At 40.6% G+C, this 14579-nt stretch overlaps 1 protein-coding gene across 6 annotated transcripts in view; it reads left to right on the top strand.

Moving 5' to 3' along the window:
* The window catches only part of LOC306763738 (unconventional myosin-IXAa-like), a 134135-nt gene extending 120356 nt beyond the window's left edge, over positions 1 to 13779 (top strand). Inside the window, exons 26-44 of one of the 6 annotated variants that reach the window (XM_079250629.1) lie at positions 70 to 160; positions 334 to 534; positions 1839 to 1936; positions 2035 to 2135; positions 2216 to 2433; positions 2674 to 2790; positions 2892 to 3080; positions 4166 to 4213; positions 4299 to 4410; positions 5708 to 5769; positions 6690 to 6882; positions 7235 to 7363; positions 7470 to 7575; positions 7761 to 7892; positions 8539 to 8662; positions 9837 to 9890; positions 12114 to 12319; positions 12399 to 12541; positions 13317 to 13779. In XM_079250629.1, coding sequence (XP_079106755.1) covers positions 70 to 160; positions 334 to 534; positions 1839 to 1936; positions 2035 to 2135; positions 2216 to 2433; positions 2674 to 2790; positions 2892 to 3080; positions 4166 to 4213; positions 4299 to 4410; positions 5708 to 5769; positions 6690 to 6882; positions 7235 to 7363; positions 7470 to 7575; positions 7761 to 7892; positions 8539 to 8662; positions 9837 to 9890; positions 12114 to 12319; positions 12399 to 12541; positions 13317 to 13684 — 2692 coding nt within the window. In that variant the 3' untranslated portion in view covers positions 13685 to 13779. Of the gene's footprint in view, positions 1 to 69; positions 161 to 333; positions 535 to 1838; positions 1937 to 2031; positions 2136 to 2212; positions 2434 to 2673; positions 2791 to 2891; positions 3081 to 4165; positions 4214 to 4298; positions 4411 to 5707; positions 5770 to 6689; positions 6883 to 7234; positions 7364 to 7469; positions 7576 to 7760; positions 7893 to 8538; positions 8663 to 9836; positions 9891 to 12113; positions 12320 to 12398; positions 12542 to 13316 lie in introns of all 6 variants that reach the window. The other 5 variants (XM_079250627.1, XM_079250628.1, XM_079250626.1 and 2 more) reach the window with 5 other exon arrangements.
* The last annotated feature ends 800 nt before the right edge of the window (positions 13780 to 14579 follow it).

The following is a 14579-nucleotide window of genomic DNA, read 5'->3' as shown; positions in this document are numbered from 1 at the left end:
TATGGCATTTTTTTTTGCAGAGTTTTTCAGATCTTTTTTTTAAACAATTTAAAATGTTGTGTGTTGCAGGTCAGATAAGGACTTGGTGAACCAGGAGAGATCGCTCTCTCTCTCAATGCACAGAGACGACTCCAGATCTGCTGGATCCAGAAACAGAGAGGTAAGGCACCTCTGTCAGCCGCGCACCATCTCTTCACATGCGTGTCATTTGCACATCACAAGATCGTTTCAGTTGAAGGTTGCAGCATTCGTTGCATTTTTCCCCAAGCACAAACACAGGCATTTTAAACACAAACACACAGCTGATCTGTTCCTGTGGTTGCCTGGAACCAGGTGGGCCGCCCCGGCCCCAAAAAGAAAGCTCGAATGTCCCGGACGCGCTCAGACTTCCTCACCCGCTGTAACTCTGAGGGAGCCACCCAGTCAGACGACGACGATGAATACTACATCCCCGCTCACTCCTGCACGCTGCCCCCCTCCTTGTCTCCCCCACGTGCCCATCCCGAGGCTGACTGTCACAGTGACTCCGAGATGGTAAAATACCGGATCTCCAGAGGTCCCCTGACCTCCAAACAAGTTCTCTATCCCCTTTCAGTCCCCCTTCAACCCTTTTCTGGGTGGGTTTAGCCACATGGAAGGGGGTGGAGCTTTTTAACCCTTCTAACCCCACCAAACAGACGTTCCTTCACTAATACTTGCATATGATGAGCACATATGACGTTAAAAAGATCTGAAAACCGACTTCCTGCAGGAAGGAGTCTTGCACGTTGCTTTGGGCTGTGCTGGTTTGAAATGAAAGCCAAGCTCAGCTGCTGCCTCAGACATCACCACCTTCTTCATCTCACCACAGCGACCTCTTTAAGAGGATACATGCATCACCTGATTTCCTTCAATATAACATGTGCCATGTTGTGATGTCATCATCATTCAATCCGATATTCACAGGGTGTAAAAACACAAGGAGTTCACGTCCTAAATGGCTGCAGAAATGGCAAGAGATCACATTTTGGAAGATGAATTTGGTAAATATTCGTTTTAATGAAAAGTGTGAACTAATATGGGACTTCTTCTTGCTTGGTGTGTCTGCTGCTTTACTGAAGCAGCAACTAGAAGAACAAGCATCAGATTATCATCTGTTGGTGAAACCCTTAAAAAAAAATCCTTTTATTTTCATAAATAAATGAAGAATTTCTCACAATGTGGCTGTTCTCTTGAAGGAAAACTGAAACATGTAAATGTCAGAGGATCAGGGTCTCCCTGTAGCTCATCGCTTCACAGCGAGGAGTCCGAGACTTTGCGACTGATGGCTTGTCTTCAAAGACTCTGCTCTGTCATACTTTTACCTCGTACCAAAGAAGAAGCAACGGCATGCATGACCATTTGCACTGCATGCAAACCACCTCGCCTGCATGTTGGAACTGATCACATCTCAAAGACAAGTTAACTTTTTATACTAATGAGTTCATTTTCTAACAGAAACCAAGTAAATAGTATGGCTTCTTGTTCTTTAGCGCAGTTCATGCTGGTTCTTCTGTTATCTTTCGTTTCTTTAGATGTTTGATGGTTTTACAGTATGTTTAGTAGTACTTTACTTACAGTACATGTGTAGTAACTTCACTCACTTACCTTTACACCTAGGATGTTGTTGTATACTTTGTTTATTCCTATCCTCTTGCAGTCCAACCTGTATTTGACAGGAAACCCTGTATCTGGTTTTAACCTGCATTCACAGCATCCTGGACAAATTATAATCCTCCCCAAGCCTTATTAGCTGACTGGGCTCAGGTTTTATGTAGTTTATGCTGTTTGTCACTCTGCACTGTGTGCTTTACCTGCAGTCGTCTCACAAAGACCAGAAGAAGATTTATAAGACCATGTCATCAGGGGATCTCGGCAAGGTGGAGGTCCTCAGGAAAACTTCCAGTCAGGATGGAAGGTAGATTTCCTGAATGTCTCTTAACAAACAGAGTGTAATGGTCACACAAGTTTTTCTTCGATTTTGCGATGGACATTTGATTTTTAAACATCCAGCAGGATGAGAGGGAAGATGCGATTCTGGAACAAGTCGAAACACGGTGAGAAAAAACTGTCAAGAGAGAAGCAGGCCAGCAGGAGTGAAGCTGAAGAAACACAAGGTAAACATGAAACAAAAGAAACATTCTTAGTGTACTGAATGAATTTATCTTAAATTGTCTCTGTATTTGTCTCCCAGAAGGTCAGTCTCCTTTCCACAGTCCAGACATGGAGGCGGCTCCTACTCAAGGGGTTCGGGACAGCAAGGAGAACAAAGAGCCATCTCCTAAAATGAGGCGGCGGCGCAGCGTGAAGATCAGCAGCATCACTCTGGAACCGGCCCAGTGGCAGAACGACGCTCTGAACATCCTCACCTCAGCTCACGACTACCGCAGCATGAATGACTTCCTCATGAAGAAGGTCATAGCTAACTCACTTCAGCTAGCCTAACACTTCTACACAGCTCCACAAAAAGCTCCAGGACTCATGTATCACTGAATAAACTGTGACTTGTATGTGCTTTGGAGTTGCTTATTACTGCCGCAGCTCATTATTAATGAGCCAAAGATAAACGTGAATATGTTTCATGAAAGGAGATGTTTTGCTGATGGATCTAAAATGAGATGATCACTGATGACTCAAACACATCTGTGTCTACAGATCGCTGATCTGGACTCTGAAGATGGTAAAAAAGACACCATGGTAGATGTCGTCTTCAAGAAAGCACTGAAGGAGTTCAGGATCAACATCTTCAATTCGTACTCCACGGCCCTGGCTGTGGGTCTTTCACACACTTAGTAATATATCTGATACGACCGTACATGCACTTTAGATGGAACATCATAAATAAATTTTCCTTTCTGTTTTTCCTCTGACAGATGGATGATGGGAAGAGTATTCGTTACAAGGATCTGTACGCGCTGTTTGAGCACATCCTGGAGAAAACCATGCGGCTGGAGCAGAGAGACTGGAGCGAGTCGCCCGTGAAGGTGTGGGTCAACACATTCAAGGTCTTCTTGGATGAATTCATGACGGAGTACAAACCCATGGAGGGAACCATCGGCAGGGTAAGAAAGTGGAAAATACATGGATTCATTCTAGTGGTGGAGAGATGATAATTTGTGCAGTTTGACTTAAATTGTGGATGATCATCATAACATTTTTATAAATGTTGTTCCATCTCTACAGGTTTTGGTCACATGAACTTATTAGTGTTAAAAACCATCATATCGTGTGAACGCAGACCCATTAAACCTGACATTGCACAACATGGAATCCTTTACCTTTACTTTGATGGTTTTAGTTTATATTTGATTCTGTGATATATTTGTTTATATCAGAAATTATATTGTTTGCTCTTTCTTTCTTCATGATTGTGGTGACCCCTTCAGAGCGACAAGCCAAAAGGGAAGCAACAATGTTGTTCATATCGTTGTTATTAGTATAAGCTGATGTGAAACATTCCTTTTTAGCAGATTTGTATTTTCTGAAATTGTTCCGTATAGAAATACGGCTGATTTTTTATAATCTCTGAATGAAAAAGTTAAAAAAGCTCTTGACTTTTTTTTCTTTTTTTTTTTAAGTTCTTCAACAAAGGAAAAAATATTGCTTTGTGTTTTTGTGGATAGCTTTAGTATAATCACTGCATACCAGATGGACATACAAAAAGATCCAGGATGCATGTAGACAGTAAATAGATTTTGTCATTTTTAATAACAACATAGAGTTGTTAAGAGTCCAGAAGTGAAAAACAAAAGTAGTTTGTACCATTGAATTGTCTGTTTTTACTCAGAAACTTTCCTAACTGTGTCAAATGATCCAGAAGTCTCCATCTTGCTGAGATTGTAAGAACTGTTCAGATTGTCCAAACACTAATGAAATTGGCTTTATTGCTTCATTTAAGATGTGATCTGAGATTCACTGGAGCATCCTTTATGAAGGAAAAGAGATAATTCCACAATATTCCCGCAATTCCTTAATATTTCCAAAATGATGCTGGATGAAGTTTATCTAGTTGTGCTAATTGAATCAATATAATCCAGTTGGACAGATGAACATCAGCATTTATCCATGTCCATCAGCAAGTTTCCTGTATTTTCAGTACAAAAGACCCAATAAACAAGGTAACACTTTTGTCTGCATCTCTTTTCAGGCTCCCAAACGAGAGCGCAAGAAGTCAAGGAAGAAGGAAATTGACATTGTGAGTCTGAATTTCAGAGGCCTTTAAAATAGTTCAAACAGAAGTGTTAAGACTGTCTGACTGATGGTTCTGCTGCTGCCTGCAGGTGGAGGAACACAACGGCCACATCTTCAAGTCCACTCAGTACAGCATCCCCACCTACTGCGAGTACTGCTCCTCCCTCATCTGGATGATGGATCGAGCCTGCGTCTGCAAACGTAGGGGTTTGACATGTTGCATTATAATGTGATGGATGAAACTGTTCATTGTGTCATACGACATATAATGTGTCCAGTATGTCCGTTATTGCACGTCTGTGCTTACATGTACACAGTAAACAATCACTGGCCACTCTTTTAGGCCCACCTTGCTTGTACCAGGTTGGAATATTTTCTCTTCAGAACAGCCTTAAGTATTTGTTTCATAGAAGACGACAAGGCAGGATCCATCTTTTCTAGTTATTTACACCAAATTCTGACCCAACCATGTGAATGTAGCAGCTGAAATAGAGACTCTTCATTCCAGGCAATGTGATTTTATCTTCTACAGTCCAGTTTTGGTGGGTCTGTGTGAATTGTAGCCTCAGTTTCCTTTTGTTAGCTGGCAGGAGCGGCACCTGGTGCGTACTTCTGCTGCCGAAGCCCATCTGTTTCAAAGATGGCTGTGTTGTGTGTTTAAAGATATTCTATTGAGTTCCTGTTTCCTTTCTATTGTCTTCAAGCCATTCTCCTCTGACATCAACAAGACATTTTCATTTCAGCATCAAGACATTTTCCTTCCATCAAGTCATCTTGACCATGTCTACGTGCCCAAACATATTGAGATGCTGTCATGTGATTGGCCGATTAGCTGTTTGTCTCAACTAGCAATCGAACAGACTAATAAAATAGCTAGTAAATGTATTTCCACTTTCCACTAGTTATTAATCTGCTTGCCAATCACTTGTTAATGGTGTTGTCCATCTACCAGTTGCTATAATTTCTCCACCGGTGCTGTTTCTGTTGTTTTTGTTGATGCATTTATGTTTAGTTTGAATACAAGTTGTAAAAATCTGCAAGCCTTCCCAGAATTTCACAAAGACTCTCACAATTACACCCCTCCCACCAGCAGTTGCTAATGTCCTCCTAACTCATTTACCCACTGCCACTCACACCAGTGTGTGTAGTTTCTATTTCCAACCTCGTGGCTCTACACACCCTCTTGTGCTGCTTTCACATAAACACAAACGCACTCATATGCGCAACATACTCATCCCCACAGAATGAACACACTTTCCATGCGTGCCTGTGTATCAGCAAAATTTGATTAAACCTCCTGCTGCCTTCATAAATCTTGTCTTCTATCTAGTTACGCAGCTCCATCTGCACTTTGAGGGAGCAGACTCTCCAATCCAACACTTACCTGAGTTTTTTTAAGCTCGTGACCTGCTGCTGCTGTTCTCGTCTCCGTTGTGGGAGGAGTGTGTAGAGATGAAGCCCTCAGTCTGACTACATTTGTTGTTTTGTGTGTCTGCAGTGTGTCGCTACGCCTGTCACAGGAAGTGCTGCTCCAAGATGACGACCAAGTGTAGTAAAAAGGTAGGCAGCTGTTTTCTGCTTTCGCATCTCAAAACAATCATTTGTCGTCCATTTTTATTTATTATTTGCCTTTATCATCAAAGTGATGGAAAAAGGTAAAAGGATCCTGGCAGCAATCCAGTGTCAGTGGTTTTGTATTTGTTTTTTACTTGCGATGTAAACTTCATGATAAAAATTAGGAAATGATCATAAATCGGGGGGAAAAAAGAACAGCTGATGATCTTGCAGAAAACTTGACCTATTGAAAAGGATTTCCTTTTTCCTGGTATGATATGCTGCTTTTAATTTCCTGAGTAGATGATGGTTTGACTCTGTTTTCCTTAAAGTGGAAATATGATATTCCTCATCTTGGAGGAGCAGCTGGACGACTTTTTAGTTCTTGTCGATGTTTCACTTCTGATTGGATGAGCTTCTGCTGCTCTAACAGTCTGGTGGGGCCTCTAGGGTACTAAACCTCATGTGGGCTTGTTAAAGCGTCACCATGCCATATCTAGACATGAGTTGGTAATGCATTTTGGAGGAAAAACGAAAGTAAAAATTCAATATTAAATGTAACTTTGTATTGGTATCTGTTGAATTTTAAAATAATCAATATAAAAATGTAACATACAGAAATTATTCAAAAGGTTTGAAAATGAAACATTATCCTTTCCAATTATGGATCTTGAATCAAGCAGCAGTAGAATGGTTTATTTATTTGTAAATTTTATGGTTAATTCAAGTTTCTGAGTCAACCTGAACCCTTTTAATTATCATATTTATGTTGTTTCACACGTCTTACTTCCATCCATAGTAGGAGGAACCAATCTGAATCAATCACTCAAACAATCATCATGCTGTCATGTTGTGATCTCCATGTACTCAAGCAGAATATTTACTTAAGCACAACTTATTTTTGCGTTTGTATTTTTGCACACAAGTACGATCCGGAGCTGTCGTCACGGCAGTTTGGTGTGGAGTTGTCCCGTCTGACCAGTGAGGAGCGCACAGTTCCCCAGCTGGTGGAGAAACTCATCAACTACATTGAGATGCATGGCCTCTACACTGAGGGGATTTACAGAAAGTCCGGTTCTGCCAATAAGATCAAAGAATTGCGACAGGGATTGGACACAGGTGAGACGGTGAATGACCCTGAAGTAATAGTTATGACAGCTTTAGAAACTCCAGTTGTGTAATCTGAAGAGATGCGTGGAGAGAGAAGGTGAGAGCAGTCTGTTTACAGCTATGCTCATCATGCAGAGACCCAGTTAAATAATCCCCATTTGCATGTCTAAGAAAACTTTAGAATTAACTAAGAAAATCCAGCTGTACAAGTATGAGCAGCATCTGTTTTGAGGACAGAGATTTTGTGCACAGAGATTTATCACAACTGTCAGTGAACGAGTGTACAAAGTTTCTTCCATCTGATCCAGAACAACAGAAACCTGGAAATGAGTTAAAATGTCTGAATTTATCTTCCACCTAGATGTAAGCAGTGTGAACCTGGATGACTACAACATTCATGTCATCGCCAGCGTGCTCAAACAGTGGCTTCGGGACCTGCCCAGCCCACTCATGACGTTTGAACTCTACGAGGAGTTCCTTAGAGCCATGGGTAAGCTCCTAATTATACCCCTGTGTTTGCTGCAGCTGCTAGCTCTGTTATTCTGCTTTGATTGTGTGTGCATGTGTCATTTTCATTCTTTATATTTTCCTTTCAGGTCAGCCAGACAAGCGGGAAGTGATTAGAGGGGTGTACTCGGTGATCGACCAGCTCAGCAGGACACATCTCAACACGCTGGAGCGCCTCATCTTCCATCTGGTCAGGTGAGCGGGGAGATTAGAAGCAACCATCACTGCAGTTTGTGTATCTTGGTCAGATTTGTCTCCTATTTATCTCTATAATAGATCAGTGATTCTGGTTTTGCAGAATGCTGAGAATGGATGTTATCTTCTGGAAAGATGAACTTTTAGGGTTAAACTTTAACAGATTTTCTTCTGGTTTGTTACAGGATTGCCTTACAGGAGGAGACAAACAGGATGTCTGCCAACGCCCTCGCTATTGTTTTTGCTCCCTGCATCCTCCGCTGCCCCGACACCATCGACCCACTGCAGAGCGTCCAAGACATCAGCAAAACCACAGCGTATGTCCGACACTGACCTCAAACAACCCTCTGCAGTTTCACTCATTTAATCTTTTTTTTTTTTTTCTTTCTCGCTTAAATAAATTAGTCATTTAAGATCATTTACATGCTGCTTTTAAATATAGAAATTATATGTATGTACTAATCATTTTCTGGATTAATAAATAGCTAAGTTACTAACCTAGTAATCGCAAAAGTGTTAGTTTTTAGTGAATATTTACTCCTACCTGCAGCTATCGGGTGCAGTAGTTGTGCAAATAACCCAAAGATGTCATAAGCCTCTATCTCTGTAGATTATTAGTAAGTTTCTATGAAATGTGGTTGACAAATCTTGCCTAAATCTTGTTTATCCAGGCTGTTTGATAATGGCATAATGCTGGAATATTTAAGGCCTGTTGTGTATTATGACATATACTATTGGTACTAATGCACCAAATGGCATCTGAAAACCCCCATATGTGCATACGGGAAGGATACAGATTTTCACAAAACGTATTCAGTTTCATGCATATTTTATTAATCTAAAAATGTAAATGTTCTGTAATGCATGACTTACTGCTTTCATCAGAAACATACATGCTGCTGACGTTTGAATGCTGCAAGCAACCTTAAATCGACCATTTGATCTGATCTGACCTCTGTGTAGGTGTGTGGAATTGATCATCAATGAGCAGATGAACAAGTATAAAGCGCGTCTAAAAGACATCAGCAGTCTGGAGTTTGCTGAGAGCAAAGCAAAGAGCAGACTAACCCACATCAGGAAGTCTATGGTAAGATCAGACTCATTTAGCAGAAGATTTTAATATGAACAATACTTACTGCATTTCTCTGAGGTGGATGTTTATTTGTTGTTTTTTTTTCTCACTATCTGTTTCACCCACTCATCATTTGAACTGAAGCAGTTTTCAGCTCCATGGTTTCCCTGACAGCCATGGCAGGAGTCCATTCCTTTGTGTTTCTTGACATATTTCATTCACAGATTTGGCTGTTTTCTCTTTCCTCATACTATAAAAAGGCAGATAAAAGAAAATATTTAAAGATTTTTAATATTTTAAATTCTAACATAACAAAGATTTTATGTTCGAGCATAGCCTCATCTCCTAGGGGAAAAAAGAAGGGGAAATTATATTCAGGAGGTCAAGGTCTAAGTGTTAAACTAAATTTACTTCAAATAAAGATAAATTCAAAATAGAGAAAATAAAACAAGTCAAGTGATTGTCTGACTTTCCCAGTAGCCAGTGCCTTACATACTACAGTGTAACATTAAACGTTGGCATTTCTACTACTACATCTCACTGAAGACTTATATTTCTGTTTACCTTAAGTAGCAGCAGTCTGTATAATATGGCTTTCTGACCATCATTAATCTGAAAGATGATGCTGTGACTTCCAAGCCTCTCAATTTTCTCTATTGAGTGTGCCATAGGTTTCCAAGAAAGTTTGATTAAGCTTTTTTACCGGTAAGAAGAAACAGCATCAAGGGCAAAGAGTCAAAGAAACTTGAAATGATGATGTTCAATTGCTCTTTTCCGACTTTTACAGAGCCCAAAACTCATAGTGGACACCATTGCAGATCTCCACAACACAAGGATTAAACAACATGTACAAAAGCTTTTCGGCTCTGCTGAAACAATGAGGCTGTTCCTGCCAATAAGCTGTACACAGTGACGGTTTCTAATGATTAATGACCACTCTTTGTGTATTTATACTGCAACATTATATTTTATTTAAGGTATCAGTAAAGTATTATCCAGCTCCAGGTCATGTTGTAAAATGCACAGAATTTCTTAAACATTTTACTTTCCAACTGATTCAAGCTCAGTTTAACCTAAAAAATATTCTGACCAGCAAAAAACCGAATCCATTCTTACATGATTACCTCACCGTTCCCTAACCCTGATCTGTCCTTCCTTCCTTCCTTCCTCCCCCTGCCCCTTCTTCCAGAAACCTGTACTAATTGCTGTTAGGTTTATGAGCATTACCCGCACTGCCACCCCGGTATGTATGCCCCTCCCACACCCTGTGCTTGCCCAACACCAGTCCTGTCCTGTCCGTCAGTCTACTCAACCCGTCCACTCATGCTGTCTGTAACGTCTGGTCAGAGTTCTCACCGCGTCTGTCTGCAGATTAGCTCTCTGTTAGGTGTCCGATCCTTCGTTCAAGTTGTGTTTTGTTACGAGTTTGTTTCTGTGCGGCAGTTGGTAATATAGTCCTCTGTTTTAGCTTAAAAACTGAACGTTTTACACTAAAGAGATGATGCTGATGATGGCTGGTGTGTTTTCCTCGCATACAGATAGATGTTCTTACATAGTGTGTTCTAGTGATACAATGTTGTGTCTGGCAGCGAACGACACTCGTTTAGTTTCTTTCACAAGCAATACATTCATGGTACAAGTACAAAGTTCAACTTAAGCACAAAAACTATGAGGAAATAAATTTCTTAAACAACCTTTTCTGCATTTATAGAATTTCCTTAAAACCCATGCCAATACACATTTAGATCTTATTATTTGTAATCCATATTACATATTAATAATATATATGAATCCATATTAATAATATATATTGTGGAAGGATTTTCTTCTTCTTCTAATTTTTAAGCATTATTTAAAATAGTTAAATTAGTTATTTGTTATTTGATTAGATGAAATTGTGTATCTGTATTATATACATAATCATTTTCAAATAAACCACCAGCAGAAAGAGTAAATGTAATTTTTGAATTTCAAAATAATAGATCAATGTTAGTTTTTGTTTAATGAGGGAAGTTGAGGGTATTTTAGGGAGCTGGACCTGATTCAGCTGTTATTATTATTTTTGCATTTACTTGAAGGCACTTAGCAGGAGCTGTCATTATCTTTCAATGCCGTCTGAATCAGTTCTTGGTACTCAGCATCTCCACTGTGGAACTTATCAGCTAGTCTGACAAGAAAATAATTAGTCACCACATTTACTGCAGCATGACTGCAGTAACGCTAAATTTTACTATGTTGTCCCATTTTTCAGACCAATAATTAAAATGATGATACTGTAAGTCCATCTGGGTTAAAGGAGTGACATCTCTATAAATATACAGGTATACTATCAATGTAGTAAACTTTACACAGATCCAAAAAACAAAGTATCAAAACAATTGGCACTGAATATTCTGAAACAACAGTGTATGTATAGACTATCCTGTTACTGTTCATGAACATTAACCATTTAAGCCCCATCCATTTTTATTCTTCTAGCCTCGACCGGTTACCTGGAATGTGTTTTGAGCTCATTTCTTGGGCAGACAAATGGAAGGATGTTAGAAAACATATCGGATGTGTTTTCTTCTCACTAGCAACCAAATAGTCATGTTACAGCGTTACTAGTCATCAGCATCATTGTATCATGATACATGGTAGTTGGAACATGACAAGGATGCAGTTTGCATGATGCAGAGGAAGGGAGGTTAGTGTGGAAATCTAATTGTGGTGGGATTAATGGATTTATTATGTGTAATGCAACAAGATCAGATTGCCTGGCATCAACAGCTTATTTTATTTGTGTCATTACATTATGAAAACACAATTTACCATCGTTTGAGAGGTTTGAAACTGTCCAAATTTCATCTGAAGAGCCTTTAAGACTAAGGTTGATTATATTTGTAATATTAGCAATATAATCGGAGTTATTAAATCCTAAACTCTGAATCTTTTACCAGATTACGTCGCTCTATTTTCCATGTAAATAGTGTATTTCTGCTAAAGATTGTGTAGGGTAGAGAAAGCTAAAGCCAACATGTCTCCAGCGATACTTTTAGGCTTTGGATCCTGTTCCTGTGCCTCGTGTAGCTGGTTGGTTGTGGTGTGAGCTCAGAGGATGCAGCATTTCAACCATGTTGCTCCACTGATCGCTCTACTTTCTGTTTCTGCTTTGCAACCTGTTAACATGCAGCCTAGTACAGCTAGGTTAAAGGTAATGCCCACCTGTGTGTGTGTTTGAGTATTTGTTGATGAAGGCGTGTTTGTGTGTAGTAATGATCAGTAGACCTCATAGTTTATTGTTAGCAGTGATGTTGTAAGCTGTGGTCAGCGTTTCTGTGTAGTCAGTGTGTGGTCAAAGCATCCAGCCATGTTTATAGCTGCTCAGCTGCCTGTGCATCATCACCGTCTTCATGAGCAATGAACCACCTCTTCCTCTTCCACAAACACACTTGTTCACTCTGATTTTCTTTGTGTGATCTTGCAGAACAAAAGCCGTGTCCGTCAAAGCGGTACCAATGTGGCTTCGCCTCCTCTGAGCCCTAAAGCACCCTCTGTGCTTGACGGAGAAACTGCAGGGAATGAAGGAGGAGAGGAGGCAACGGAGGCAGGGCTGAACGAACAGCAGCAGCTGGCAATGCAGCAGGAGGAGAGAATACTCACCGTTCAGATTGAGAGTCTGCAAAAAGAGAAGTATGTGTTGCATGGATCACTCTGGGACATCCAGAGTAGGACTCAACAGAAAATGTTGATTTGGTTCGTGTGTTTTCAGGGAGGAGCTGACGTTTGAGATGCTGATCTTGGAGCCACGAACATCCGACGATGAGACTCCTGAATCGGAGGCTTCCATCGGCACAGCAGACAGCTCTGAGAATATCACCATGGAGACGGAGGGAGCCACATCCGACCCCTCTGGTATGTGTGAGTGTCTCACATCCAAACACCAAATATTTATTAGTAAATTAGCCAAAGATGATCTCACTTTTATCCTTTGCATTAAAGGTGGAGTATGTAAGATTTTCAATATTTTCAAAATAAATTAACTAATAAAATAACTACAATCATAATTAGATAGTTTTTTGAAAATGTAGGTTCCAGTCTTACAGGGTTTTTACAAGGTTTAATTAATGACAAATGACAAAAAGCACTTTTTTTTTACTGGCAGGCAAGCATTTAAGACTGGAACCTACATGTTTAAAAAAAATTATGATTTTTATAATCATTATAATTTACTAATTATGATTGTAGTTATTTTATTAATTTATTTTGAAAATATTGAAAATCTTACATAGTCCAACTTTAAGATTCATATTCATAGTTATAATGAAAGAGGAATTCCTGGTTTCCTGTTTCGACGGATGAAAAGTACTTTTTATTTAAACATGTGTAACTGTTGTTATTTTTAGGTTAATGGTCAGAAAACTTTCATTCATTGCTTGGTGTGCATTCTTTTATTTTTCTCTATAATTAAAGAAAAAAATAGAAATTAGCTGTGAACCAGGTGGGTTCTGTTTTGGTCACAGACTTTGGTGATGCATTGGGCGGTACAACAGATTGCAAAGAAAACTAAGCTAAAATAACATTTTTACTTCAATTATTAGACAACTATCTAAAATAAATGGGATAATAATAGATGATTAAGTGGGTAATACATTTTGATGTTTGTGTTGTTACCTCGTTCTTTCCACAGAGGGCAGCACAAACCGCTCCAGAAAGTCGGAGACAAAGAGAAGACGAGTTCTGCGCCGCCAGCCTGACTCCCAGGACTCTGCCGACTCTTATCACCCTTCCTCCTCTCTCTCCTCCAACGCCTCTGGCTCCCCACCTCCTCACTATCGTTTCCGCTCCTCATCCTCTGGGCCCCTGCTCACATCCTGCAGCCTGGGGGCACCGTTGGCAGAAGCAGAGGGGGGCAACCGAACAGGGAAGACTCGGCTCAGGCTCAGGCTGAGCCGCAGCTCACCGCGCGACTCCTCGAGGAGCCATCAGAGTGAGTCGGACTTCGGCTCGGGGCCGCAGCAGCTGGTTCTGTACGGCAGCAACGAGTTCATGGTGTGATGATGAGGGGGGAGGAGAGGAACAGCCGCTACTTGGTTCAGCTCAAACGGGCTGTGACTGAAAAGGAGGAGGGACAGTGAGGGGTCTAAATAGAGCGCCCCCCCCCCCCCCCCCCCCCCCCCCCCCCCTTCTTTGGTCCAGTCAAAGCGATGACTGGAAATATGACACAGAGGTGCCGATGGTGAGAGGAAGAGGTGCTAAAAGCTGGCGCAGCCTGGTCAGAGTGCTGTGTGGCCCCTGCAGGAGCACCAGGGGTCAGTTCGAGGGGTGAGAGGAGAAGAATGGAAGGATCAGAGCTTTGACACAGAGGAAAAAAAAAAAAAAAACCTGGAAAGCCAAATCTCACAGTCACAGTGCCCCATCTTTATTTTTTATAGCGTGTGGGCAGGTGGTTGAGGCTACCCAGAAGAAATGTAGCCATACTGACTGAACTGGTGGATATTCAGTCTGCATCCAGCGCCAAGCTAAGCCTGCTTTTCACGTTTACACAGGACACACCAGCCCAGAGGCTGCATGCTTCTCCACCACACTCCTCCTTCCATACGTTAGAAGAGGCTGTCGAAATCTGTTACAGCTATTGTTATTATTATTATTATCATTATTATTATTATTATTATTGTTATTATTAATATTATTATTATTATTATGTAACAGAGGAGACAAGTGTACATAAAACTGAAGTCCAGTGCTGCTCCTGGGTTGTTGACTCGTCTCTGTTCCCTGTTTTGTAAAGTGAAGTGTCAGAAATTCAGGTTCTGTTTTTGTTTCTGTGCTATTTCATTTGGTTTATGGTTATTTTTTTTTCTATTTTCACATTGAACAAAGCCAGTTTTTGGGCATACGCTTGAGAAATGATAGAAGGAAAAGCTGAAGATCAGCACTGACAGAGCCCCGC

The sequence above is a fragment of the Telmatherina bonti genome, assembly GCF_933228915.1.
Source record: "Telmatherina bonti genome assembly, chromosome: 2".
Taxonomy (NCBI): Eukaryota; Metazoa; Chordata; class Actinopteri; order Atheriniformes; family Telmatherinidae; genus Telmatherina; species Telmatherina bonti.
Note: the sequence above shows the minus strand (reverse complement) of the source record. Positions and strands in the feature narration are given on the sequence as shown.